This window comes from Megascapheus bottae, chromosome 19 (assembly GCF_031878675.1).
Source record: "Megascapheus bottae isolate mThoBot1 chromosome 19, mThoBot2.hap1, whole genome shotgun sequence".
Classification (NCBI taxonomy): Eukaryota; Metazoa; Chordata; class Mammalia; order Rodentia; family Geomyidae; genus Megascapheus; species Megascapheus bottae.
The window spans coordinates 42,050,078-42,076,455 of record NC_143527.1 but is presented as its reverse complement, the minus strand read 5'-3'; the positions used below and the strand labels follow the sequence as shown (position 1 = coordinate 42,076,455).

General features: G+C 41.7%; 1 protein-coding gene across 3 annotated transcripts in view; it reads left to right on the top strand.

Annotated features, from left to right (window-relative positions):
* The window catches only part of Ptpn2 (protein tyrosine phosphatase non-receptor type 2), an 84,577-nt gene that overhangs the window by 9,944 nt on the left and 48,255 nt on the right, over window positions 1-26,378 (top strand). For all 3 annotated transcript variants that reach the window (XM_090353449.1, XM_090353450.1, XM_090353448.1), the window contains exon 2: window positions 7,722-7,812. In XM_090353449.1, the coding sequence (XP_090209575.1) occupies window positions 7,722-7,812 (91 nt within the window). The remainder of the gene's footprint in view (window positions 1-7,721; window positions 7,813-26,378) is intronic.

Here is a 26,378-nt window from a genome sequence, read left to right as displayed (position 1 = left end):
CAGCTTTTTTCTATGTATGTGGTACCGAGGAATCAAACCCAGGTCTTTTGTGCATGCTAGGCAAGCACTCTATCACTAGGCCAAACTCCCGGCCCCCCCACTTCCCCTTTTCTAGAGGTTAATTGAAGATAAGAATCTCAGGTCCTTTTGTGTCTGGGCTTGCTTTGAATCTTGATCCTCAGATCTCAGCCTCCTGTGTAGCTAGGATTACAGGCATGAGCCACCCAGCTAGGCCCAGTTTCTCCTTTTTAAGAGTTTTCTTTTACATCTCATGAGACACAATCCTGCAAATGACACAATAAATCATAGCAGATAATTTATAAAAGTGTTAAATATTTGTTTGGATATTCTGATTTGAGAAGACAGGGAGTCATTGTAGAAATATTTTCATTAAAATTTAAATATTTTACACCGTAAGAAGTGCATTTCAAAAACTATTCATGCTGTGGCTAGATGAATGAAATCATTTGTATGAATACAATGTACAGGAAATGTTAGTCATTTAAGAGACTTAAATTATTACAGGCACATTCATTTAACATAAAAAAAAAATCAAGGTTCAAAATTCAGAATGTTACAAACCATCCATAAAGATACTTAGCTTAGAGTATTTGCTTGCTTTAATTCCACTTTATATTGCAGTGAAAAAATTTTTTTCTAGACTTCAGAATTGAAACCAGATAGCATTCAAGTTAATTTTCTATCCATTTATCCTATTCATACTTTAAAAAATTAGTCTTATAATTTCTTTTTTTATATTTTATTCTCTTGGCCAAGAGTTTGGCCCAGTGGTAGAGTGCTTACCTAGCATGCATGAAGACCTGGGTTTGATTCCTTGGTGCCACATACATAGAAAAAGCAGGGAATGATCTGTGGCTCAAGTGGTAGAGCTCTAGCTTTGAGGAAAGCGCAAGGACAGTGCTCAGGCCCTGAGTTAAGCCCTAGGACTGGCAAAAAAAAAAAGAAAGAAAAAGAAAAAAATTATTCTCTTACTTTTACAAAGCTCAGTTTTAAAAACGTTTTCCTTTTTATATTCAGTAGTAAACTTTTTCTATAATTTTATGTGGAGTTTATAAATATTTGCCTTTGAAGCTTTTGTCAAGGTCACATTAAGAATAGATAAAGCCATATTAGCTTTTAATGGGTTCTGGGAAATTCATTACCTTGAAGGACATATTGATGTAGTTTTAAGGTTTGTAAGCTCATCACACAAAGGAGCCAAGTGAATTTGGCAGTGTGCTGGGAGCATAAGATGGTTGCCTTATTTTGTAGCCAGTAGGAACATGACCTACTTTAACATTTTCTTAAAATTTTACTGAACTGTACACTAGAAAGCATATAAAAGCAAAGACACTGGATTTTTGTTTTTTTTTAACCAAAGCATGCATTTCAACCCCTTATTTTTCTAGCCCTACTGAATTATGTTCATGTAACATAAAATCTACTCATTTAAAATGTACAGTTTAATTGGAGGTGTGGCTTCAAGTGGTGGAGCTACTTGACAGTTTGAGACTCTGAGTTCAAAACCTAATACCACCATCAACACATGCATGTGTGCACACACACAAACACACTCACACAGAGTACAGAATAGTGGTTTTTATCTGGTAGATTTGCAACTAAATCTTTACCAGATTATTTTCAGCAGCCCCACAAGAGACTAGGTATAAATTAATTGTGATTCCATATTTCTACCTCTGCCTTAGTCCCATGTTGGTTTCATTAATTTACTGTCTTGGATTTGCCTCTTCTATGCAATTTACTGGCCAAAAAAAACCAATCTTTGGGCCGGGAGTTTGGCCTAGTGGTTAAAGTGCTTGCCTAGCATGCATGAAGACCCGGGTTCGATTCCTCAGTACCACATACATAGAAAAAAAGCTGGAAGTGGTACTGAGGCTCAAGTGGTAGAGCTCTAGCCTTGAGAAAACCCAAGGACAGTGCTCAGGCCCTGAGCTCAAGCCCAGGACTGGCAAAAAAAACAAAAAAAAACAAAAAAAAAAACAATCTTTTTGAATATGGCTTAGTTTAATATTTTCAAAGTCCATTTATTACTTTACTAATTAGGTTTTTTCAGGTAAGTCAGATTGCCTTGTACGGGTAAATACCACATTGTGTTTATCCATTAATTTATAGGCAATTATGTGGTTTAAACTTTTTTGTTATCAAGAGTCATATTACTGTGAACATTTGTGCCTGTTTTTCTTTTTTTTTTTTTTGCCAGTCATGGGCTTGAGCTCAGGGCCTGAGCACTGTCCTTGGACTTTCTCAAGGCTAGAGCTCTACCACTTGAGCCTCAGCACCATTTCTGGCTTTTTTCTATGTATGTGGTACCGAGGAATCGAACCCGGGTCTTTGTGCATGCTAGGCAAGCACTCTACCACTAGGCCAAACTCCCGGCCTTGTGCCTGTTTTTCTATTGCATATATTCACTTCTCTGAGTATGAGTCATGGAGTAAAATATTAATTCATAAATTGTTATTCATCAATTTTTGCTTAGTATATATTTTCCCAAATTGGTTGTACTATATAACCTATTTTTTTTGAAGCATAATATAGGCAGAGTTTACATATTATAAACTAACATGAATTTATTTTTAGTTTTAGTTTTTGGTGCCAGAGTTGGGGTTTGAGCTCAGGTCCTAGAGGCTGTCCCCTTAGCAATTTTGCTCAAGGTAGCACTCTGCTACTTGAGTCACACTTAAACCAATATATTTACATTTCCCACCTCACAAAAGGTGCCTTTTTGCTTCTCAGTTGAGATAACCACTACTTTTCATTTTTGTCAACATGGATAATTTTATTGCTTGTGTCTATAAATGGGAACTTTAGGTATGTTGTTCTTTCTTTTGTCTAGATTTTGTTCTAAATTGTGCTAATCCTTGTTATTTCATGTAGCATGGTTGTTTCTGTTTTTTTATTTTTATTTATTTATTTATTTTTTGGCCAGTCCTGAGCCTTGAACTTAGGGTCTGGGCACTGTCCTTGGGCTTTCTCAAGGCTAGAGCTCTACCACTTGTGTCATAGCACCACTTCTGGCTTTTTTCTATGTATGTGGTACCAAGGAATCGAACCTGAGTCTTCCTGCGTGCTAGGCAAACACTGTACCACTAGGCCAAACTCCCGGCCCTGTTTTTTATATTTTTGTTATTTGTCAGTACTGTGGCCCTGTTTTTTATATTTTTGTTATTTGTCAGTACTGGGGCTTGAATTCCAGTCCTTGAGCTTGATTGGCCTCCTTGCTTAGAGTACTGCTCTACCACTTGAGACTCATCTCTGGCTTCAGCTCAGCTATTTTTTTTTTTTTTTGCCAGTCCTGGGCTTGAGCTCAAGGCTTGAGCATTGTCCTTGGACTTTCTCAAGGCTAGAGCTCTACCACTTGAGCCTCAGCACCACTTCCGGCTTTTTTCAATGTATGTGGTACCGAGGAATCGAACCTGGGTCTTCATGCATGCTAGGCAAGCACTTTAACCACTAGGCCAAACTCCCGGCCCCAGCTCAGCTATTTTCGTTGTTGTTAACTGGAGATTAGCCAGCTTTACTAGTTTTGAGCCTATATCCTGGAGATACCAGTCCCACCAGTTTTCCTTCCCAGGCTGGCTTTGAACCTTGATCCTCAGATCTCAGCCTCTTGAGTAGCTATGGTTACAGCATGAGCCACGAGCACTTAGCTGATTGTTCCTGTGTATGGTTTGTGCTGGTCCTTGGACTTGAACTTAGGGCTTCAGCACTGTACTTGGACTTTCTCAAGGCTAGAGCTCTACCACTTGAGCCTCAGCACCACTTCTGGCTTTTTTCTATGTATGTGGTACCAAGGAATCGAACCCAGGTCTTCGTGCATGCTAGGCAAGCACTTTAACCACTAGGCCAAACTCCCGGCCCCTTCTTTTATTTTTTCTTTTCTTTCTTTCTGCCAGTCCTGGGGCCTGAACTCAGGGCCTGAGCACTGTCCTTGGGCTTTCCTCAAGCCTAGTGCTCTACCACTTGAGCCACAGCACCACTTCCAGCTTTTCTAGCATGTGGTACCGAGGAACTGAACCTAGGTCTTTGTGGATGCTAGGTTAGCGCTTTACCACTAGGCCAAATTCCCGCCCTACTTCCAGCTTTTTCTAAGTAGTTTATTGGAGATAAGAGTCTCATGGACTTTTCTGCCTGGATTGGTATGAACTGCAATCCTCAGATCTCAGCCTCCTGAGTAGCTAGGATTACAGGTGTGAAACCACGGGAGCCCAGCAGAAGCTACTTCTTAACTAAAGCATCAGGCTTTTAGGTCTTCACTGAAATTAAAGATACAGAGAGAACAAATGGTAGCATTGGAGATTTGAGAGAATAGGCTTATTGCAAGAATTATTTTTATTGTTAGCTGAAAAAAATGTATTACAATTTGATAGGTCAGAGGACTTAGAATGGAATTTTTGTCCGTGTGTGTGTGTGTGTGTGTGTGTGTGTGTGTGTGTGTGTAAAACATAAGAAATAATTCAGTTCAAGGTGTCATGGAGTTCTGTCCTACCTTTCATTTTATACCCCTCTCAAAAAGTCATTAACTTTCTTATACACCAGTAATCTGGTAATGACCAGTAGATTTTTTTTTTTTTTTTTTTTTTTTTTGTGGGTCATGGGCCTTGAATTCTGGGCCTAGACATTGTCCCTGAGCTCTTCAGCTCAAGGCTACCACCCTACCCTTGAGCCAAGCCCCATTTCCCATTTTCTAGAGGTTAGCTGGAGATTAGAGTCTCAGGTCCTTTTGTGCCTGGGCTTGCTTTGAACCTTGATCCTCAGATCTCAGCCTTTTGAGTAGCTAGGATTGCAGGCATGAGCCACTATGCCCGGCCCACTAGATTTTTTTTAAAGTTCCATTTATACTAACAGGACCAATTAAGATTTCTCAGTATAAACTTTGACCTTTTGCCTGTCCACTTTCTCCTCCTTATGGGGCTGCTGTAGTACTCTGGGTTGAACCCACGTCCTTGAGGTATGCTAGACAAGAACTCTGATATTCTACCTATGTTCTTAGCCTTTAAAAACCTTTTGACTTAAGAGAATAAGGTCTTGCTAACTTGCTCTAGACTGGCCTTGAATTCAGGATCATCCTGTGTCCACCTCCCAAGTAGCTGGGACTGCAAGCATGCACCACCATAAGAAAGTTAGAACGTGAAGTAATATCACAAATGACAATAAATAGGAGTACTTGCATGTGTTTGTGTTTGTGTATGCCTTACTAAACTGTCATAGCTAAAATTTTACTTTGTAATGAATTATTATTTGTTGTGGGGCTTGAACTCTGGACCTGGGAGAAGTCCATGAACTCTTTTGCTAGCCACTGCACCACCTGCAGTTTTCTGGTGGTTAATTAGAGATAGGAATCTTACAGATTTCCATGCCTGGGCTGGCTTTGAACCATGATTCTCAGATTTCCGCCTCCTGAATAGCTTGGATTACAGGCATGAACCATCAGCCTGTAATAAGTTATAATTTTTTTTTTTTTTTTGCCGGTCCTGGGCTTGAGCTCAGGGCCTGAGCACTGTCCTTGGACTTTCTCAAGGCTAGAGCTCTACCACTTGAGCCACAGCACCATTTCTGGCTTTTTCTGTGTATATGTGGTACCAAGGAATTGAACTCAGGTGTTCGTGCATGCTGGGCAAGCACTCTACCACTAGGCCAAACTCCCGGCCCCGATAAGTTATAATTTAAAGTTGACTATAAGCCAGGCATGGTGACTCACACACGCCTGGAACTTGTGCATTATGTTCTATCAGAACTTGTATGAGAGAATAGATACAAAATATCGAACCAATCCCAACTGTTTAGGGAACAAAAGCAAGGAAGATCTAATGGAAGGGAAAAGACTAATAAGTAGTATAAAAAAATGTAGGCCAGGGGTTTGGCCTAGTGGTAGAGTGCTTGCCTAGCATGCATGAAGCCCTGGGTTCGATTCCTTGGGACCACATGCATAGAAAAAGCTGGAAGTGGTGCTGTGGCTCAAGTGGTAGAGCTCTATCCTTGAGAAAGCCCAAGGACTGGAAGAAAAAAAAAGTAAGCAAATGTAAACAAGTATTTTTTCAAAGACTAATAAAACTTTAAAAATTACAAAGACTATCATTTCTATAGTATGTTACTAGAGAAACTCCACTGTTGTGTAGAGTACCGAAAAAAATTACACAAAAATTTGAAAACATTTGATAGTCAATTTGTGTGACTGTGGTATAATTGTCATTCATAGGCATCTTGATTACATTCTAAATTATAATAACATACTTGTTCTATAATGTTTCATTTCCCCTTTCCTCCTCAGAGAGGGGGGACTTATGCAGAGAGTATTTGTTTTCGACTCTTACATACATTTTTTATTAAGTTTTAATATTGTTATTATGAAGCTGATATACAGAGGGATTACAGTTACATGAGTGATGAGTACATTTCTTCCCCTTGTTCTCCCCTAGTTTTTCCCTCCTGTCCCCAACCTACAAGTTTACGTTGTTCATATTCAACACAGTCTAGTGAGTATCATTGCTTATCTTGACTCTTCAATGAATAGTTTCTATATTAGGCCTGAGGGCATAAGAGATTAGAGTAAGGAAGAACCTTTGGAAGGACATTTCATTAAATGAACCGCTGACTGGTCGAGGTAGCTCACACCTGTAATCCTAGCTACTCAGGAGGCTGAGATCTGAGGTTGGTAGTTCAGAGCTAGCCTGGACACTAAAGTCCAAAGTCCATGAGACTCATCTCCAATTAACCACTAGAAAACAGGAAGTGGTGCTGTGGCCCCTGGGGTTGGGTGGTAGCCTTGAGCTGAAGAGCTCTGGGACAGCACCTAAGCCCAGAGTTCAAGCCTACAAAAACCAAAAAATTAAAAAAAAAATAAAAAACCCACCTACTTTAATGCATAAAAAGATCAGATAACCTAATTTTTAGAATTATTTTCTTAAATGTGGCATGAGTAAAAGTTCAATTTGATTTTTTGTCAGTGCTGGGGCTTGAACTCAGGAACTGAGCACTGTTCTTGGGGTTTCTCAAGGCTAGAGCTCTACCTCTTGAGCCTCAGCACAACCTCTGGCCTTTTCTGTGTATGTGGTACTGAGGAATTGAACACAGGGCTTTGTGCATGCTAGGCAAGCACTCTATCACTAGGCCACATTCCTGGCCCCTGCAGAATATCTTATACAGTGAAATACAAAGAACCTTAAAGTACCTACCTATTGCTGCTAGTTAATTATGGCCCTGGAAATAAGTGAAGATAATGAGAATATTTCTGCCCTCAAAGGGACAGTTATGTGCTGTGAAAGTGAAGAAACGACTAAGAATTTTAAGATAGAAACTCTTTAGAGAAATTAGTATTTGAGTATGTTATGACTAATAATCACCATCATAGTCTGCTGCATAATGGCTTCATATATAGTAGAGCCTGTGATAAGCAGTAAGTAGATAAGAACATCAAACACAGGTGTTTGTGTGTGAAGGACTTAGGTAGTCCTCTCCTGCCACTTAATAGATAACTTTTGTCAGATTCAGTTTCTCAAAGCTTGTCATCACTCACATGTAAATGGTAAAGACATTCATTTCCCTTAGTGTTGTGAGGATTAAGTTACATAACATAGACAGTATGCTTTGGATAGTATTTGGCATGTTATAACTACTAAATGTTATTTTATACTGGCTGGGGAAATGTATTTTTCAGTAAAATATTTAAGAGGGATATTGAAATATGTTTTTGTTATTTTAAGGAAATTCGAAATGAATCTCATGACTATCCTCATAGAGTGGCCAAGTTTCCAGAAAACAGAGATCGCAACAGATACAGAGATGTGAGCCCATGTAAGTACTTTTTGTTCATGTTTTGGTTTTGTTTAAGAAGCAAGACGAAGATGATGATGATTTGGAGTCAGAGTTAATAAATGCTGTAAGGCTTTTCAATTGACATAACATTCTCAAAGCTTTTAAAGCATAGTAGAGTATCCTACACTTATTTTTCTCTCTTTGGGGTGTGTGTGTGTATCATGGGGCTTGAACTCTGGGTCTTGGCCCTGTTTCTGAGCTCTAAAGTTTAAGCCTACCACCCTACCCCTGGGCCTGGGCATTGTTCCTGAGCTCTAAAGTTTAAGCCTACCACCCTGTCCCTGGGCCTGGGTACTGTCCCTGAGTTCTTTAGCTCAAAGCTACTGCCCTACCCCTGAGCCATAGCCCCACTTCCCATTTTCTAGTGATTAGATTAATTGGAGATGAGTCTCATGTTCTTTAGTGTCAGGCTGGCTTGGAACCGAGATCCTCAGATCTCAGCCTCCTGAGTAGCTAGGATTACAGACATGGGCCATTGTGCCTGGCAGTAACCTATACTTATTTTATCCTTCAAACACGCTGCCCTTATTTTGACCTTCCCTTCTTTCTTTTTCCCTTCTTTCCCTTTCCTTTTTGTACTAGGATTTGAACTGAAAGTTGTTTTGTTTCTTGTTTTTTGTTTTTCCTTGCTGGACAAGGACTCTGTCACTAAGCCAAGCTCTCTAGAACTTTTTTGCACTAGCATTTTTTTTTTGTTGTTGTTGTTGTTGCCAGTCCTGGAGGTTGAACTCAGGGCCTGGGTACTGTCCTTGGACACTTTTTTTTTTTATTTTATTTTATTTTATTTTTTTATATATTCAATGTTTATTCTTTTTTTTTTTTTTTTTTTTTTTTTTTGCCAGTCCTGGGCTTGAGCACCACTTCCAGCTTTTTTTTTTTCCTATGTATGTGGTACCAAGGAATCGAACCCGGGTCTTCATGCATGCAAGGCAAGCACTTTAACCACTAGGCCAAACTCCCAGCCCGACACTTTTTTTTTTTAATTAAAGAATTGATTAACATTGATTTTTACATCATATTTCAAATGACGTATTAAACAAGTATTCAAGAAGGGAATCTCTATATACAATCACTGGCACTTAGATTTTAGAACATAATCAAAATTAGGCTGAGGGTTTGTATGTCATAGATAATCTATGTAATAAAACCTTATGTCTATAATCATAAATTTTTATCTCTACGTAGTTGTGTTTATATTTCCAATACCATATCCACAGCATTGGGTACGCAAATATTGAGTCCTCGTTCTTGTACTTTTTAGATTTAATAGTAACATATTAAAGATACCATGCACCTTTTGTTCCTTTGGTCTTGTCTCACTCAACATGATTTGCTGTAGATTCATCCACTTCCCTGCGAATGTCATTATGTTATCTTGCTTGGACACATTTTGCTCAAAGCTAATGGTCTGCCACTTGAGTCACAGTGCCACTTCCAGCTTTTCCTGTGTGTGTGTGGTACTGAGGAATGGAATCCAGCTCCTGGACTTTTTTTTTTTCCCCAGTTCTGGGCTTGGGCTCAGGGCCTGAGCACTGTCCCTGGATTTTCTCAAGGCTAGGGCTCTACCACTTGAGCCACAGCACCACTTCTGGCTTTTTGCTACGTATGTGGTACTGAGGAATTGAACCCTGGTCTTTGTGCATGTTAGGCAAGCACTCTACCACTAGGCCAAACTCCTGGCCCCTCCTGGCCTATTTTTAAGATAAGGTCCACTTCCCAGTTAGGATAAACCTTATTCTACAAAATTGTTCTTCCTACAGTAGCATTCCTTTTCTCTTTAAGCTTTAGTTTTCTTTTTTTTTTTTTTTTAAATATGCACTTGGGGCTGGAGTTTGGCCTAGTGGTAGAGTGCTTGCCTAGCATACCTGGGTTTGATTCCTTGGTATCACATACTTAGAAAAAAACCAGAAGTGGTGCTGAGGCTTAAGTAGTGGAGCCTTGAGAAAGTCCAAGGACAGTGCTCAGGGCCCTGAGCTCAAGTCCAGGACTGGCCAAAAAAAAAAAAAAAAGAAAAAGCGCTGGGAGTTGGCCTAGTGGTAGAGTGCTTGCCTAGCATGCACAAAGACCCTGGTTTGATTCCTCAGTACCACTACAGTCCTGGACTGGCAAAAAAAAAAAAAAAAAAGAAAACTGCTCTGAGGCTGAGAGTGTGGCTCTAGTGGTAGAGTGCTTGGCTTTAGCAAAAGAAGCTCAGGGACAGTGCCCAGGCCCTAGGTTCAAGCCCTACGATTTGCCAAAAAGTTCTTATACTTGCCCTGCCTATATCTTTCCTACTTTTTTTTTCTTTATTATAATTTTTTTGTGGGTGTGGGGGGGGTCATAGGGCTTGAACTCTGGTCCTGGATGCTGTCCAAGAGCTCTTCAGGTCAAGGTTATTGCCTTACCTCTTGAGTCTCAGCCCCACTTCCTGTTTTCTAGGGGTTAATTGGAAATAAGAGTCTCTTTTTTTTTTTTTTTTTTTTGCCAGTTGTGCTGCTTGAACTCAGGGCCTTAGACTTTTTTTTCCTCAAGGCTAGAGTTCTACCCTTGAGCCATAGCACCACTTCCAGCTTTTCTCTATATATGTGGTGCCGAGGAATTGAACCTGGGTTTTTGTGCATGCTAGGCAAGCACTTTACCACTAGGCCAAACTCCCGGCCTGAGTCTCATTTTCTTTAGTGCCTGGATTTCGGTGAATATCAAGGGGGGTACTCCCAAGTTGTCTTCATACATAATAATTTATAGCATATTTGTTCTTAAATGAAAACATCTCTATCCAACAATGGAATTGATGCCAGGAAACACCTGACTGGCACCTGGCTTGTGTCCACTCTTCAATGGTCAGTCTAGGATTTACTTCTCGGCTCAGATTAGTCAATTTCTGACATTATATGGTAGCTTCAGAGTTTCTCCAATAGCTCATAGATCTTTAGGATCTGTTCAGGAAAAGCATTATATGATAGTTCACTAAGAAGGGTCTCACTAAGTAAGTTTTAGCAAGAGATTTTGTTTTTGTTTTAGTGTAACAAAGTATGGAGAAATGGGAAAACTGTATGGCAAACAGGAGTTACAGACTCCTGCTGGTTTTTTGTTCTGTTTTATGCCAGTACTGGGGCTTGAATTCGGTGCCTAGGCATTGCCCCTGCCAATGGAGCGGAGGACAATATTTTGCTCGTGGCTGGTGCTTTACTACTTGTTTTGCTTTCAGCCTTTTGGTAGTTAATTGGAGATCAGAGTCTCACATACTTTCCTGCCTAGGCTGCCTTCAAATTGTGATCCTCAGATCTGAGTAGCTAACATTACAAGTGTGAATCACCATTGCCCATCTCCTGCTGGTTATTTTGGAGACAGAGTCTTGCTTTCTGCTCTGGCACACTCCTGTATGTGATATATAATAGGTCTACTTTAGACTTTCCTTTATAGCTGTTATGATAGGCATAGGCCATTAATGCCCATCTTCCAACTTCTATTGAATTTGAGTCAACATTTTTTTGCCCGAGCTTGCCCCAAATGGTGATTGTCCCAAATTCAGCCTCCTGTATAGTGGAGATGACAAACCTTTGCTTGGCTTTAGTTGAAAGTTCTTTTGAACTCTTTTGCTTGGTCCAGCCTTGAGCCTCGATCATCCCAATCTTAGTTTCCTAAGTAGCTAGGATTACAGGCACGTGACTACAATCTTTAATTTTAAATTATAATCATTTTGTGTATATTTCATTTTCATATTCTATAACCATTTTCGTATTCTATAACCATTTTAAGTACTGGCAAGAAAATTGGTGATTTCTCTTATTATACAAGTAGTATGTACTTGTTGTACCCGAATTCCTAGAACCCCGAAAAGACACCAGAGGCCACAGTCAGTCAAAGCTAAAAAGCAAGGGTCATTTATTACAAGTTTAAACTCGGACCTCCGCGTACCCATAGCTGGCAACGCTAAGAGGTCCCCAACAAGGCTTTACACAGCTTTTATACAAACAAGTTTGAGGGGAATTCCATAGTTAAAATCACCTGATAGGCTGTTTGGTAACTTCAAAAACACTGGTCGCTTCAAGATTAGTCAGAGCTCAGGTGTCTAACCACTGAGCATCAAGTCTGGGCTAGCAGGTGTTTTTGATTCCTAGTACATGGGCCCTAAGCAAGTGGGGGGGGGTCATTCCCAGAACATGGGACAATCTTGGCACAACATTCCCCTCTTTCCCATGATACTTTTAGAGCCAGTCTTGGATCTATCTCTGCATACCATAATCACACAAGGGCCTAAGGGTCCAGCTAAAGTAGAAAACGGTTATCAACCAAGGGGAAAAAGTCCTTCACTTTGCTCCCTTTCCCATTTCAACACAATTAGGTGGAAATGCACTGAGTATTTACCCACGCAGAGTCCCTGTCCATTGGTTTTGGCGGCACAACTTAGAACAAGGTTTATTGCGGGATATAAGCCAGGCAGGGAACTCATCCACAGGCACTCGGCAGCAAGGCTAGGAGTCGTCGTAGATCAGGGTTTACACAGCCTTTTTTTTTTTTTTTAATAAAAAGAATTTATTGACGTTGATTTTTACATCTTATTTTAAATGACAAGTTTAACATACAACTGTTCAAGGAAGGAATCTCTATACAAGGAATCTCTATACAATCACTGGCAGTTTTTAGAACTTAATCAAAATTAGGCTAAGGGTTTGTGTGTCATATTAATATATGAAATAAAACATGTCTATTGAATCAAGGTTTTTATGTCTATATAGTTATGTTTATATTTCCATTACCATATCCATAGCTTTGGGTGTGCAGTTATTGAGTCCTCGCTCTTGTACTCTTTGGATTTAATAGCTGCATATTAAGGATACCATGCGCCTTTGTTCCTTAGGTCTTGACTTGTCTCACTCAACATGATTCGCTCTAGATTCATCCACTTCCCTGCGAATGCCATTTTATCTTGTCTGTTGGCTATGTAGAATTCCATTGTGCATATATACCTCATTTTCTGTATCCATTCATCTGCAGTAGGGCATCTGGATTGTTTCCATCACCTGGCTATTGTGAATAGTGCAGAGATGAACATAGCTGAGCAGGTGTCTTTATAATATCTTGGGTCATGATGTTCAGGATAGATGGGTACAACTTAATTGTTAACGGGCTACTTTTGGTCCAATCAGTCTTCCAAGTTGTTTTGGCTGAGGGTTCTATGAGGTCAGGAATCGGGTCCACTGGCTTGGCATGGGTGTAATGGATCCAAGAAGTTACTCCATCTACCTTGAGGGCAGTGGGTGTTGTTAGGATGATGTGAAAGGGTCTCTTCCACCGTGGCTCCAGATTTTCTTGCCGGTGGCGTTTCACGAGTACCCAATCACCCGGTCTATATCGATGAGGCACCAGAGGTGGTTCCGTCTTGTACAGGTCCCTCAGCTTGGGCCAGACTTCTTGGTGAGCCCTTTGCAGGGCTTGGAGTGAAAACAAAAGTTCAAAATCATCATCCTCTTTTTTTTTTTCCCAGTCCTGGGCTTGAGCTCAGGGCCTGAGCATTGTCCTTGGACTTTTTCAAGGCTAGAGCTCTACCACTTGAGCCTCAGCACCACTTCCGGCTTTTTTTTTCTATGTATGTGGTACCGAGGAATCGAACCTGGGTCTTCATGCATGCTAGGCAAGCACTTTAGCCACTAGGCCAAACTCCCGGCCCTATCCTCTTCTTTTTTAACAAGATTTTCTTTAAGATTGGTAAACCTGGCCGGGAGTTTGGCCTAGTGGTTAAAGTGCTTGCCTAGCATGCATGAAGACCCGGGTTCGATTCCTCAGTACTACATACATAAAAGCTGGAAGTGGTGCTGAGGCTCAAGTGGTAGAGCTCTAGCCTTGAAAAAGTCCAAGGACAGTGCTCAGGCCCTGAGCTCAAGCCCAGGACTGGCAAAAAAAAAAAAAAAAAGATTGGGTATTATAGGGGGAGGTTTACCAAACATTTCATAGGGGGTAAATCCTAGTTTAAAAGGGGAGTTTCAAACCCTAAACAGAGCATAGGGGAGAAGAGCTACCCAGTTTGCACCAGTCTCCATAGTTAATTTAGTTAGGATCTCTTAATGTTCTATTCCTTCTCTCTACCTGTCCTGAACTTTAGGGTCTATAGGCACAATGTAATTTCCAATCTGCCCCAGATATGGAAGCCAGTCCCTGACTTAACCTTCAAAACAAATGCAGGTCCATTGTCCTAACCTATCATTTCTGGAAAGCCCTACCTGGGTAAGATGTCCTGAAGTATCTTCTTGGCCACTATCTGTGCAGTTTCCCCTTTTGTGGGGAAGACCTGGACCCATCCTGAGAAGGTGTCTACAAAGACTAGCAAATACTTATATCCATACTTCCCTTATATCCATGCTTCCCTGGTTTTACTTCAGTAAAGTCAACCTCCCAATAGGCTCCTGGATTGTCCCCTTGCTGCCTTGCCCCTGGATTTTGCTGATTTCTCCCTACATTGTTTAGCTGACATACTCTGCAACCTGAGATAATCCGATCAATTTTGACGGCTAACTCCTTAATTCGTAGTCTGATGAATTAAGGAGTCTGGTTTGTCTTACTAAGTCTTGCATTTTTCTGGCTCCCAGATGAGTACTATAGTGAATTTTTTGTAGCACCTTCGTCCCTAATTTTTCTGGGAGTACTATGTGACTCCTGGAATCTTTCCACCATCCGTCGAGGAGCTGTGCCATACGTAGTTTCTCAATCCATTGCAAGTCTTCCTCTGTATACCCTAGGATCGGTGGTAAGACTCTGGGTCCTGGGTCTGGGAGCTGGAGGGCTAGAGCTGGGATTGGAGATAAGGCCACCTCCCGGGCAGTCTGGTCAGCCAGATGATTGCCCCTGGACACAAGATCTACAGGTTTCTGGTGTCCTGGGCAATGGACTATTGCCAGTTTCATGGGTTCCCAAAGAGCAGCCAGCAGTGCCAATATTTCCTCTTTAGTTTTGATAGTCTTTCCTTCTGCTGTGAGGAGGCCTCTCTCTGTATATTACCCCATGTGTGTGGGCGGTGGCAAAGGCATACTGACTGTCTTTTATCCTTACCCAGTCTTAGAGCTTGGGTTAAAGCCACCAGTTCCGCTTTTTGTGCTGATGTTCCTGCAGGCAGGGACTCAGCCCATATTACTTCAGTCTGAGACTACTGCAGCCCATGCATACCTCTGGCCTTGGTGCATAAAGCAGCTTCCATCGGTGAATCAGACAATCTCCGCATCTGGCAGAGGCTTATGCAAATCCTCTCTTACTCCATGCACTTGGGCCAAAACCTCAGCACAATCATGAAGTGGGGCTTCCAGGTCTGGATCAGGCTAGCGAAGCAGGGTTAAGGGCAGTTGGAGACTGGAAGAGAATCTTAAGAGGGTTTAACAATAGTCCTTGATAATGAGTGAGTTGGGCATTACCGGTCTGGGGGCTGTTTGAGAATGCCCTTGATAGCGTAAGGTGTTGTGACTCCTGCCCCAGGGTCAACTTATTTGCATCCTTTACCATCAGTGTCGTGCCTGCAATCATTCGGAGGCAAGGAGGCCATCCATCCGGCAGCCACAGAATCAAGGTTTTTAGATAGATAAGCGATGGGTCGTCTCTAGGGACCCAGATGTTGAGTCAGAACTCCTTTAGCTACCCCTTTATTCTCATCCACAAATAACTGGAAGGGTTTGGAAATATCCAGGAGTCCCAGGGCTGGGGCAGACAGTAAAGCTGTCTATTTGTTGGAAAGCCTGTTAAGCTTCTTCTGTCCAACAAAAAGGTTGCTGATCCTTAGTAGCCAAGTACAGGGGCTCGGCCAGCTCTGCAAACCCAGGAATCCACAGCCGGCAAAATCTGGCTGTCCCCAAAAATTTCTGCACCTGTCATTGTGGATTGTGGTCTGGGGATGCGGAGCACTGTCTCTTTGCGGGCAGCAGTTAGCCACCTTTGCCCTCCTCTCAGTAACCTAAATAGGTTACCTCAGTCTTGCAGATCTGTGCTTTCTTAGCTGAGGCTCGGTAGCCCAGCTTTCCTAAGGTCTGTAGGAGGTCCTTCGTCCCCTGGATGCACCCCTCAAGAGTCTGTGTTGCTATTAGAAGATCATCGACGTACTATAGAAGGGCCAAGTCAGGGTGTTTTTGTCTGTACTCATATCCTCATGGAGGGCCTTATCAAATAGTGTGGGTGAGTTTTTAAATCCTTGTGGCAGTCGAGTCCAGGTCAGTTGCCCGTTAATGCCCTTCTCTGGGTCAGTCCACTTGAACGCGAAAAGTTCTTGGTTTTTGGGGGCCAAAGGCAAACTGAAGAAGGCATCTTTTAGGTCCAAGACCGTAAACCACTGTTTTTCAGGGTCAAGAGTACTCAGGAGGGTATAAGGATTAGGCACAGTTTGGTATATGTCCATAACCCACTTGTTAACCTCCATAACCCGCTTGTTAACCTCTCTTAAGTCCTGCACCGGATGGTATTCTCCCGTGTGAGGTTTTCGTACCGGCAGTAATGGAGTGTTCCAGGCTGACCAGGCTGACTGGCAGAGTCATAGCACTCCCTGGTCTAAGAAGCGGCGAATATGAGGAGTTATTCCTACCGGAGCCTCTAAGGACATGGGGTACTGTCGGACTCGAACAGGGCCGGTCCCAGGTTTTATTTCTACATAGAGTGCTGGCTGGTGGTTAGCTGATCCCATCCCTCCAGTTTCCGCCCACCCTTCTGGAAACTGAGCCAAACATCAATTCCCGAATCAGGGGGGTTCTATAGCTGATGAAGGCGATACTCTTCTAGTGCTAAGGTCAGTACTGTCAGTGGCCTGCCCTGGGAGTTTGTCACCTTGGGTCCACCTGGCAGAAAGTAAATGAGCCCCCAACTTGGTTAATAAGTCTCTCCCCAATAAAGGGGTAGGGGCTTTCAGGGATGACTAGAAAGGAATGTGACACCTTACCGGCTCCCAGGTCCACCATCCTTTGAGTTGTCCAGGGGTATTTCTTTATTCCTGTAGCCCCCTGCACCCACGATGTAGCTGTGGAGAGTTTTCCTTGAGGCTTAGTAAGAACCGAATGCTGAGCACCTGTGTCCACTAAAAACTGGACAGGAGTAGTAAGCACATTGATGCTCAAGTTTCGACCTGGGGGCTTCGGAGGTTGTGGGCCACGTGAACCTCTTTGTGGTGATCTTCCCTGTTGAACTACAGCAGCCAATACTTTAATCATTCTCTGTTGCTCTCAGCTGTTTCTCCTCTGGGGGCATCCCTATTAAAAACTCTGAGCAATCCTGAGTAAATTTTCCTTTTTCCTTCTAGGCCCTCTAATTTCTGTAGCTTCCTCTTAATCTCCGAAGCCGCCTGGTTAACAGAGAACATGACCACAGCTGCCTGATTTCCAGAGGCCTCGGGTTCCATTGGGGTGAACTGTCTAAAGGCTTCCATTAGTCTCTCTAAATACTCAGAGGGAGTTTCTGCTTTACCTTGAAAAACTGAATACACCTTAGCCAAATTAGTAGCCTTCCCCTACCTTCTGCCATGTTGTAGTCCCATTTATCCTGGGGAGGTCCAGTTAAGGGAAAAGTATCATTAATCAAATCTGGATTAAACAGTGGGCTGCCCATCGTCGCCAGGGACCAGTTTCCTGGCCTCCACTTGGATCCTTTCCCTCTCCTCCATGGTGAACAGGATTCAGAGGAGCTGCTGACAGTCATCTCAGGTGGGCTGGTGAGTGAACATAACACTGTCTAGAAGAGAGATCAATCTTTGGGGTTATCAGAAAAACGAGCACTCTGGGTTTTCCAATTATAGAGGTCACTGGTGGGAAAAGGCCAATACTGGAACCTAGGATTCCCAGTGCCAGCTGGAAAACGAATTTCACGCAGTGGAAGGGCCACCATGGAATCGGGAAAGCTCAGGCTCGCTGCTCGTTGGGCACGTCCCCGCCTCCTGCCCGCTGGGCCTTCAACATTACTCCCAGCGTTTGGAGCAGCCACTTTCGCCTCCACCTCGCCCGGCGAAGGTGCCTCTGCTCCTCCTGCTGGCATAGGAAGTTGTGGATTGAAAGGAGGAGGAAAATATAGAGGGAGTTCAAAGAGTAGGGGGTCTGTACTGTCGGCCAGGACCCAGTAAAGGGGAGCTGAGGGCTTGGGTCGGGGGGCATCAGCCTGGTGCAGGGCCAAGACATGGCTTGTTGAGAGAAGAAAGGGAGATAACCAGGCAGGGGGTTCCCTGCCAGATCCTGCCAAACAAGAATATAAGGAATCTGATCAGGGTGGCCAAGACCATTCTGGTAAAAGGATCTTTTCCCTTACCTTCCATATTATGGGGAGGCTAAAAGTGCCCTCTGGGGGCCATCCAACATCAAAGGTCAGCCACTCCAAATTACAAAAGTAACTAGTTTGCCTTTACTCAAATCAAAACCCCTGTTTCTAGCATCCTTAAAATTTGTCATTAGAAGAGTAAGCGGGGTGGTCTGTGTCTGACCCATCTCGGAGGGAAATACCCAAATCAAAAGACAAACAGAAATCGAACGAACAAAAATACAGACCACAAGTGGGCTTCAGGCTAAATTCTGCCTGACCAGATGGGCTATTATTCCTTACAGATAGTCCCAGATGGGGTCCGGGGGATGTCTCCCACTGGCCCTGTCAATGATTCTATAGCGCGTCCGCCAGGACTCTTCATTGACCCAGATACAGAACCTATAGGCAACCCAGATTAACAGATAAGACATAATACACAGAGACAAATGAAGCCGGCCTATTTACCACGGTTTTTCAACGACCCGTTGACTAGGTGTCTGAGTGGGCTTGGGGTTTCCCGGCCCATGCACCAAATGTTGTACCCGAATTCCTAGAGCCCGGAAAAGACCACCAGAGGCCACAGTCAAAGCTAAAAAGCAAGGGTCATTTATTACGAGTTTAAACTCGGGCCTCCGCATACCCGTAGCCGGCAACGCTAAGAGGTCCCGAACAAGGCTTTTACACGGCTTTTATACAAACAAGTTTGAGGGGAATTCCATAGTTAAAATCACCTGATAGGCTGTTTGGTAACTTCAAACCACTGGTCGCTTCAAGATTAGTTAGAACTCAGGTGTCTAACCACTGAGCATCAAGTCTGGGCTAGCAGGTGTTTTTGATTCCTAGTACATGGGCCCTAAGCAAGGGGGGGAGGGGGTCATTCCCAGAACATGGAACAATCTTGGCACAACATACTCAATGCAGAAAATTTGTAAACATAGAAAAGTGTGAAACAGAGCATTTTAACTTTCTGGTTTATATTCTTTTGTCCTATTTTTTCTGATTAAACATTTTAAAAATTAAAAGTTAGAATCTTGAATGTGGTTCTTTCCCTACTTAAAAGTACATTGTTACTCAGGAGACTGAGATCTGAGGATCAAGGTTCAAAGTCAGCCCCAGCACAAAAGGACCTGAGACTCTTAATCTCCAATTAACCTCTAGAAAACAGGAAGCGGTGTTGTGGCTCAAGGGATAGGGAGGAAGCCTGGAGCTGAAGAGCTCAGGGACAATGCCCAGGCCAAGTTCAAGCCCCATGACACACCCCAAAAAAGTACATTATTAACATTTTCCTATTGTCAGTAACTTTTTAGTGAGTTATCTTCTTTTTCCAACATATTCTTGAGTTTTATTCTGATGGGCTTAACATAAGTTTTCATTTACTACATCTAATTGTTACTAGAGACCTCAAAAATGAATGGTGGTGACATTCTGATTTTTGTTTCTCATTCTTTCCCACACTTGACTAGGGCTGCTGATGTGCTAAGTTTTCTTGTATCAGGTAAATAACTATTAAAGGCAGAAGACTTCTAACAGTATACCATTGATTATACATTGGATATTTAGGATGTGAGTATACAACAGAAATCTGTCACTTCCTGTAGAAATAAAATTCATAATTTTATAATTACATTAAGAAAATTTGTTTCTTTATGCTGGCCAAGTATGTTTCCATAAAAAGTAATTGATTGAATTTGAGCAAATCAAGTGAGAAGCTGTTAATATAATTTTTATTAATTATAAATCTGTGGAATTGCAGCCATGGCTCAAAGTAGTATTGTGCTAGCTTGAGCAAAAGAGCTCGGGGACAGTGCCCAGGCCCTGGGTTGAAGCCCATAACCAAAAAAAAAAAAAAGTATATATATATGTATATATATGTTTATTATAAATACTATGTCTCACTTAGTATGTCTCACTTTCTTTACCAGTTAAAAGTATTTGTAAAGGTAAGTAACTACAAGAAAAGTTTTCTACTTTTCTTTATCTACATATACTTGAAGATATGACAGACTTCCTCCTCTGAAGCTTCTGGTCTAGAGATATGAGTAGAAATTCTCTTAGTTGTTACCTAACTACCTCAAAAATCTAAGAATCACTGAGCTAAAGAGTAGTTTTTATTTTTATTTTTCATGGTACTGGTGTTTGAACTCCGGGCTTCATGTTTGTTAGAGAGGTGCTTTATTGGTGAAGCATCAACCTCCAGCCACTTTTGGCTCTGTTCATTTTTGTGCTGCTACTGGGGTTTTGAACTCATGGCCTTACTCACAGTCGGTGCTTTTCTACTTAAGCCATGCCACCAGCTTGGTCATTTTGCTGAGAATAGGAGATCATCTGTGCTTTGTCTGCCTGGCTTGGCTTGGAACCTCAGTCCTTACCTTTTGTCTTTTGTGTAGCTAGGATTATAGGTATGAGCCACTATTTCCTGATTGCACTGCATACTTTTGAAGTAGGACTTCACTTTCTTCTTGGGCATGCACCTTAACGAATATCTACCTGTTTAAAAAGCTTCCCATAGTAGGATGGTAAACCTACTTCCTTGCATATTTTTCTTCCCAGGCTTGTTTGGAACTATGATCCTTGGCTTCCCATATGTCCAGAGTGGCAGACAAATACCATAGCACTCAGCTACAGGTTGACGAATGGTTTTGGTGAACCTTTCTGACTGGCTGTGTTCCAATTGCAGTCTTCCTGTTCTTAGCCTCCATAGCTAGGAGAGGATAACTTTCTAGTTAGCTTCCTATTTTTACTTGTCAGGATGAGTGTTTTGGAACTCAGGATCTTAGACTTGCTGAGTTGGTGCTCTGCCAGTTGTGCCACACCTCCAACCCTGTTTTCTTTTTTTAATATATTTTTATTGTAATTAATAGAAGGGTTATTTGCCAGATAAATGGTGCCTTAATTCAACCATTGACAACTTTTTTCAACCATTGACAACTTATGCTTTACCATCTAAAAACCTAATTTTGTTTGTACTAATCCTTTTGATTAGGAGTACAGCCTATCCTTTCTTGTCCTGGGCTAGTTCTTCTACCTCAGTTTCTTCTTCCTCCACATGGATCTTGTCAACACTAGTGATTTTAGCCTCTTTCTACTTTTCTTCATTTCATAAATGTGCTCCAGTCTCTTGTAACTCAACTCTTTCATGTCTTCACCGCTACTTTATTACATACGTGGACACGTATGTATGCCATACTGTCTCAGAAGAATATACCTTACTATGTCTCTCATCCTTACTAGCAATGCTTACTTCATCCCATGCTTCTACCCAGTCACAGTGCTGAAACATCTAAAGTGTTTCTAGTTTTCAGATGCAATCAGGCAGTTGATATTGGTTTCATTTCTTCTCTAAAATTTGTGGACATTAACCGTGTATATCTGCTGCCTTTCTTAACACTTTTTTTCTTTCCTGTCCTGGGGCTTGACTGGGCCTGGGCACTGTCCTGGGTCTTTCTCAAAGCTAGTGCTCTACCATTTAAGGAAAAGCACTGCTTCTGTTTTTTTTTTTTTTTTGTGTATATGGTATAAAGGAATCGAACCCAGGGCTTTGTGCATGCTAGGCACTCTACCACTAGTCCAAACTCCCAGCCCCCTTAACAGCTTTTTTCTCCTTTTTTCAGTTTACCTTCAAGGATCTTTCTTTTTTCCCCTCACTCCTACACGTCTTACTAATGATTTCATCAGCTTAGGGGTTTAGTTACCATCTGTATGCTTTTGAACTCAAATCTCTTCTACAGTGTAGGTTCTAGCTAAAGGCACTTTTATACCAGTCATTCATACATTGGTATCTTTTTTTTGGTGTGCCAGCCAAGGGGCTGGAACTAGACGTTGTCCCTGAGCTCTTTAGCTCAAGGCTACCACCCTATCCTTGAGCCAAGCCCCACTTCCTGTTTTCTAGAGGTTAATTGGAGATTAATTAGGACCAGATTAGTCTCTGGTCCTTTTTGTGCCTGGACTGGCTTTGAACCTTGATCCTCAGATCTCAGCCTCCTGAGTAGCTAGGATTACAGGCATGAGCCACCATGCCTAGCCTATGATATTCTTTTTTTTTTTTTTTTTTTTTTTTTTTTTTTTTGCCAGTCCTGTGCTTGAGCTTAGGGCCTGAGCACTGTCCTTGGACTTTCTCAAGGCTAGAGCTCTACCACTTGAGCCTCAGCACCACTTCCAGCTTTTTTCTATGTATGTGGTACCGACGAATCGAACCCGGGTCTTCATGCATGCTAGGCAAGCACTTTAACCACTAGGCCAAACTCCCGGCCGTAGCCTATGATATTCTTATATTTTACCTAGACTCAGTATATTTGAGCACTCTGTTAACGTTCTCCAAACACAACCTGTTGAATCTGATGTGGCACCACATTTATGTATTTGCTGAAACTGGTGACAGAGTTATTCCTGTGCCACGTCTCGTTGGTAACTAAGTAACTATTATTTCTATTTCCATAATGTATTTTAAACTTCCATTCTGATTCTACTTTGATCCTTTTAAAAATAATATCCAGTACAACCTTTGTATACAAGTCTGTTTTTATTCTCTCTACAACTTTTAGGAAAAATTAAGTTTTTCAGCACTATTGTTCTAGGCCTTTTGAAAGTTTATCTTATACATCTTTCTAAAATTTTTCAATTTTCCTGCCGACTATTCAGTTCAGTAAAACTGAATTACTTAGCATTCTCCCAAGTATGACTGTTTTTTTTAACAACTTATTATTCTCCCCACCCCCGCCCCCCCCCCTTTTTTTTTGGCCGGTCTTGGGGATTTGAACTTAAGGCATGAGCACTGGCCTTGGGCTTTCTCAACGCTAGAGCTCTTCCACTTGAGCCACAGCACCATTTCCAGCTTTTTCTATGTATGTGGTACTGAGGAATCGAACCCAGGGTTTTCTGCGTGCTAGGCAAGCACTCCTGGCCCCTATTTCCTGTTTTTTAGTGGTTAATTGGAGGTAAGAATTTTATGGACTTTCCTGCTAGGCTTCAATCCTCAGATCTCAGCCTCTTGAGTAGCTAGGATTTTTGTGAGCTACCAATACCTGACTTTATTCCTGGACTCTTGCTTAGCTTTTTTCACTCATGGGCAGGTGCTCTACCACTTAAGCTACACTTCTGCTTTCCACATTTTGCTGGTTAATTGGAATTAAGAATCTCTTGGATTTGTTTGCCTGGGCTTGCTTTGAACCTTGATCCTTAGATCCCAGTTTCCAGGATTATAGATTTGAGCCACCAGCACCTAGCCTAGACTGAATATAAGTGAGCATCTGTATATATTTCCTGTGTCTGTTTACTGACATGTCTTAGGATACCCAATTAGCATTGAGTATGCTTAAGCTTTTGGTTTCCAAATTTCATTCTCCAGTAAGAAGAAATAGGACTCCTTGGAGAACTGGCTGATTTCAAGACTGGGGCAAAAAAACTAGAAGAACCTGAAATGTCTCAAAGTGATGGAAAGTAAGGACATGCTAGCAAAATGAAGACATGTCTGAAGATAATTGGCGAAGTCCAGGATAATTTGAGCATAAGAATAAGTAATATTTATAAATTACTGAATAAAATAAAAGTCCATAACTATATTAATAAGAATTGAGAAATAGGGTAAGTTCTACCCTTGTATAAGTTGCCAACTTATGAAAGGTTGAAATGAAAGCTGGATGCTGGTGGCTTATGCCTGAAATCCTTTCTACTCAGAAGGCTGATATCTGAAGATCATGATTTGAAGCCAGCTCAAGCATGAAAATTGGTTACCAAAAACCCAGAAGTAGTGGTGTGGGCTCAAGTAATTAGAATACTAGCCTAAGACATAGCTCAAGGATAATGCCCAGGCTCTGAATTCAAGCCATAGGAACTGTGCAGGCACAAGAGTGTAAACACACACTCATACAGATACAGAGTTGAAATGAATGGTAAATTTGTGTGTGTATGGAAGTTTGATGAGCAATAGACTACACAGTTTTAAAGTATCTCTACAAAAATAAACAGACAGAGATGGACAAAAGAAATGAGTAGAAGAAAATTCAGGATCTATGGCTAGATGAGTTTTTAGAATGACATCAAAAGCACATGTCAAATATTTTTAAGTCAATAAATTAGACTAAATGAAAATTTTAAACTTTTTAGCTGAGCGTATAGTGGTGCACATCTGTTACCCTAATACCTAATTTAAGAATAACAACAAATGTTTTTTTAGTCAGTCATGGGACTTGAACTCTGGGGCTTAGGCACAGTCTCTAAGCTCTTCAGTTTAACGCTACAGCCCTACAACAGAACTTTCTGTTCTGCCAGGCGCAGTGGCTCACACCTATAATCCTAGCTTCTTAGGAGGCTGAGATGTGAGGATCGCGACTCACAGCCAGCCCAGGCAGTAAAATCTATGAGACTCTGATCTCCAATTATTGCACCAGAAAACCGAAAATGGAATCAAAGAGGAACCGTGGCACTTAGTAGACTATCCTTAAGCAAAATAGCTCAGGAACAGCACCCAGACCTTAGTTTAAACCCCACAACCGGGAAGAAAAGAAAGAAGGAACTCAGTAGGAAACAGATAAAAGATATGAACATAGCAAATAAGCACATGAGTATATGAAAGATATTAACTATTGCAAACAGAAACTAACATGGTGATAGTAAAGTATTACTACATAGGTCAAGAACAAAGTAACCACAATACCCTAAGGATGCAAAGGAACTGAACTCCATGCAAATGTTATTGGGATAAAAAATTATAATAGTTACTTGGAAAATTGTTTTGTTTTGTTTTCTTTTGTTGGACAGGTCTTGAACTCAGGGCTGGAGCACTGTCCTTGGGCTTTCTCAGGGCTAGTGGTCTGCCACTGTACCTCTTCTGGCTTTTTTCTGTGTATGTGGTACCAAGGAATTGAACCCAGGTCTTCGTGCATGCTAGTCAAGCACTCTACCAGTAGGCCAAACTCCCGGCTCCAGTTTGGTATTTTTTAAAATAACTATATATTTAGTTACCTAACAGTTGCACTCTTTTAGTTTTTGCTTTTTTTTTTTTTTTTGCTAGTCCTGGGCCTTGAACTCAGGGCCTGAACACTGTCCTTGGGCTTTCTCAAGGCCACAGCTCTTCCACTTGACCTACAGCACTACTTCTGGCTTTTTTCTGTGTATGTGGTACCGAGGAATCGAACCTGGGTCTTTGTGTGTGCTATGCAAGCACTCTACCTCTAGGCCAAACTCCCGGCCCTCTTTTAGGTTTTAATCCTTGAGAAATGAAAACTTTTCCTCACAAAAAATGGTACATGAGTGCTTATAACTTTATTTGTAATGCCCCCCCCAAACTGAAACAATTCAAATATCACTCAGTGTATGGTTAATAGATTCTTACTGTGAAGGACTACACTGCAATAAAAATCATCACACTACTGATACAATTACTTAAATGGCTCTCACATTAGTTAAAGCTGAGTAAAAAAAAAGGTAAACATCAAATAATTACTGTATTATTTCAGTTATAGATTTTTTTGGGGGAGGGTCAGTTCTATGGTTTGAACTCTGGGCCTGGGCATTGTCCCAGAGCTCCTCAGCTTAAGGCTACCACCCTACCCCTGGGCCGGGGCATTGTCCCAGAGCTCTTCAGCTCAAGGCTATGCCCTACCCCTTGAGCCACAGTACCATTTCTGGTTTTCTAGTGGTTAACTGGAGATAAGAGTCTCACATTCTTTAGTGCCTAGTCTGGCTTTGAACCTTGATCCTCAGATCTCAGCCTCCTGAATAGCTAGGATTACAGGTGTGAGCCACTGCACCCAGCATGTAATGTTACTGAAATGATAAAATTGTGGTAGAAAATAAAATAATGGAATCAGAATAGAGGTGACTAACGATGTGATTTCACAGAGGAGCACACAGAACCTTTATGGTGATACAACGGTAGCATTGCTTGCATTGATGTACACATGTAATTGAAAAGAACTGCACCCTCAAAATGAGTGCCTATTAAAGTTGGGAAATCAGAATGAGATGTGTGAGTTTTACCCATGACTTCCCATGTATCTGGGTTCTGGAAAATACATTTCTAGGAGGGGAACTCTAATGAACATTACCCTTACTGGCTGTCAAGAGCTTACTCTACAAAGAAAGTCACTGTGGCAGATGTTGCTTCCTGGCTTCTGGCAGAGTGACTGAAAATCTTGTCCTAACAGAAGCACAGTTCAGGTGTGGGAAGCTGTCCTAGAGAGTGCTGGAGGGAGGAGCAGAATTGTGGCAGGACTGTGTGCTCTGGGGCCTGGGGAAATTACAGCCACCAATCCTGTTCAGTTGTGTTTAAAAATAGGGGGAGGATGTCCATAATTACTTATTAAACTACAAAATAT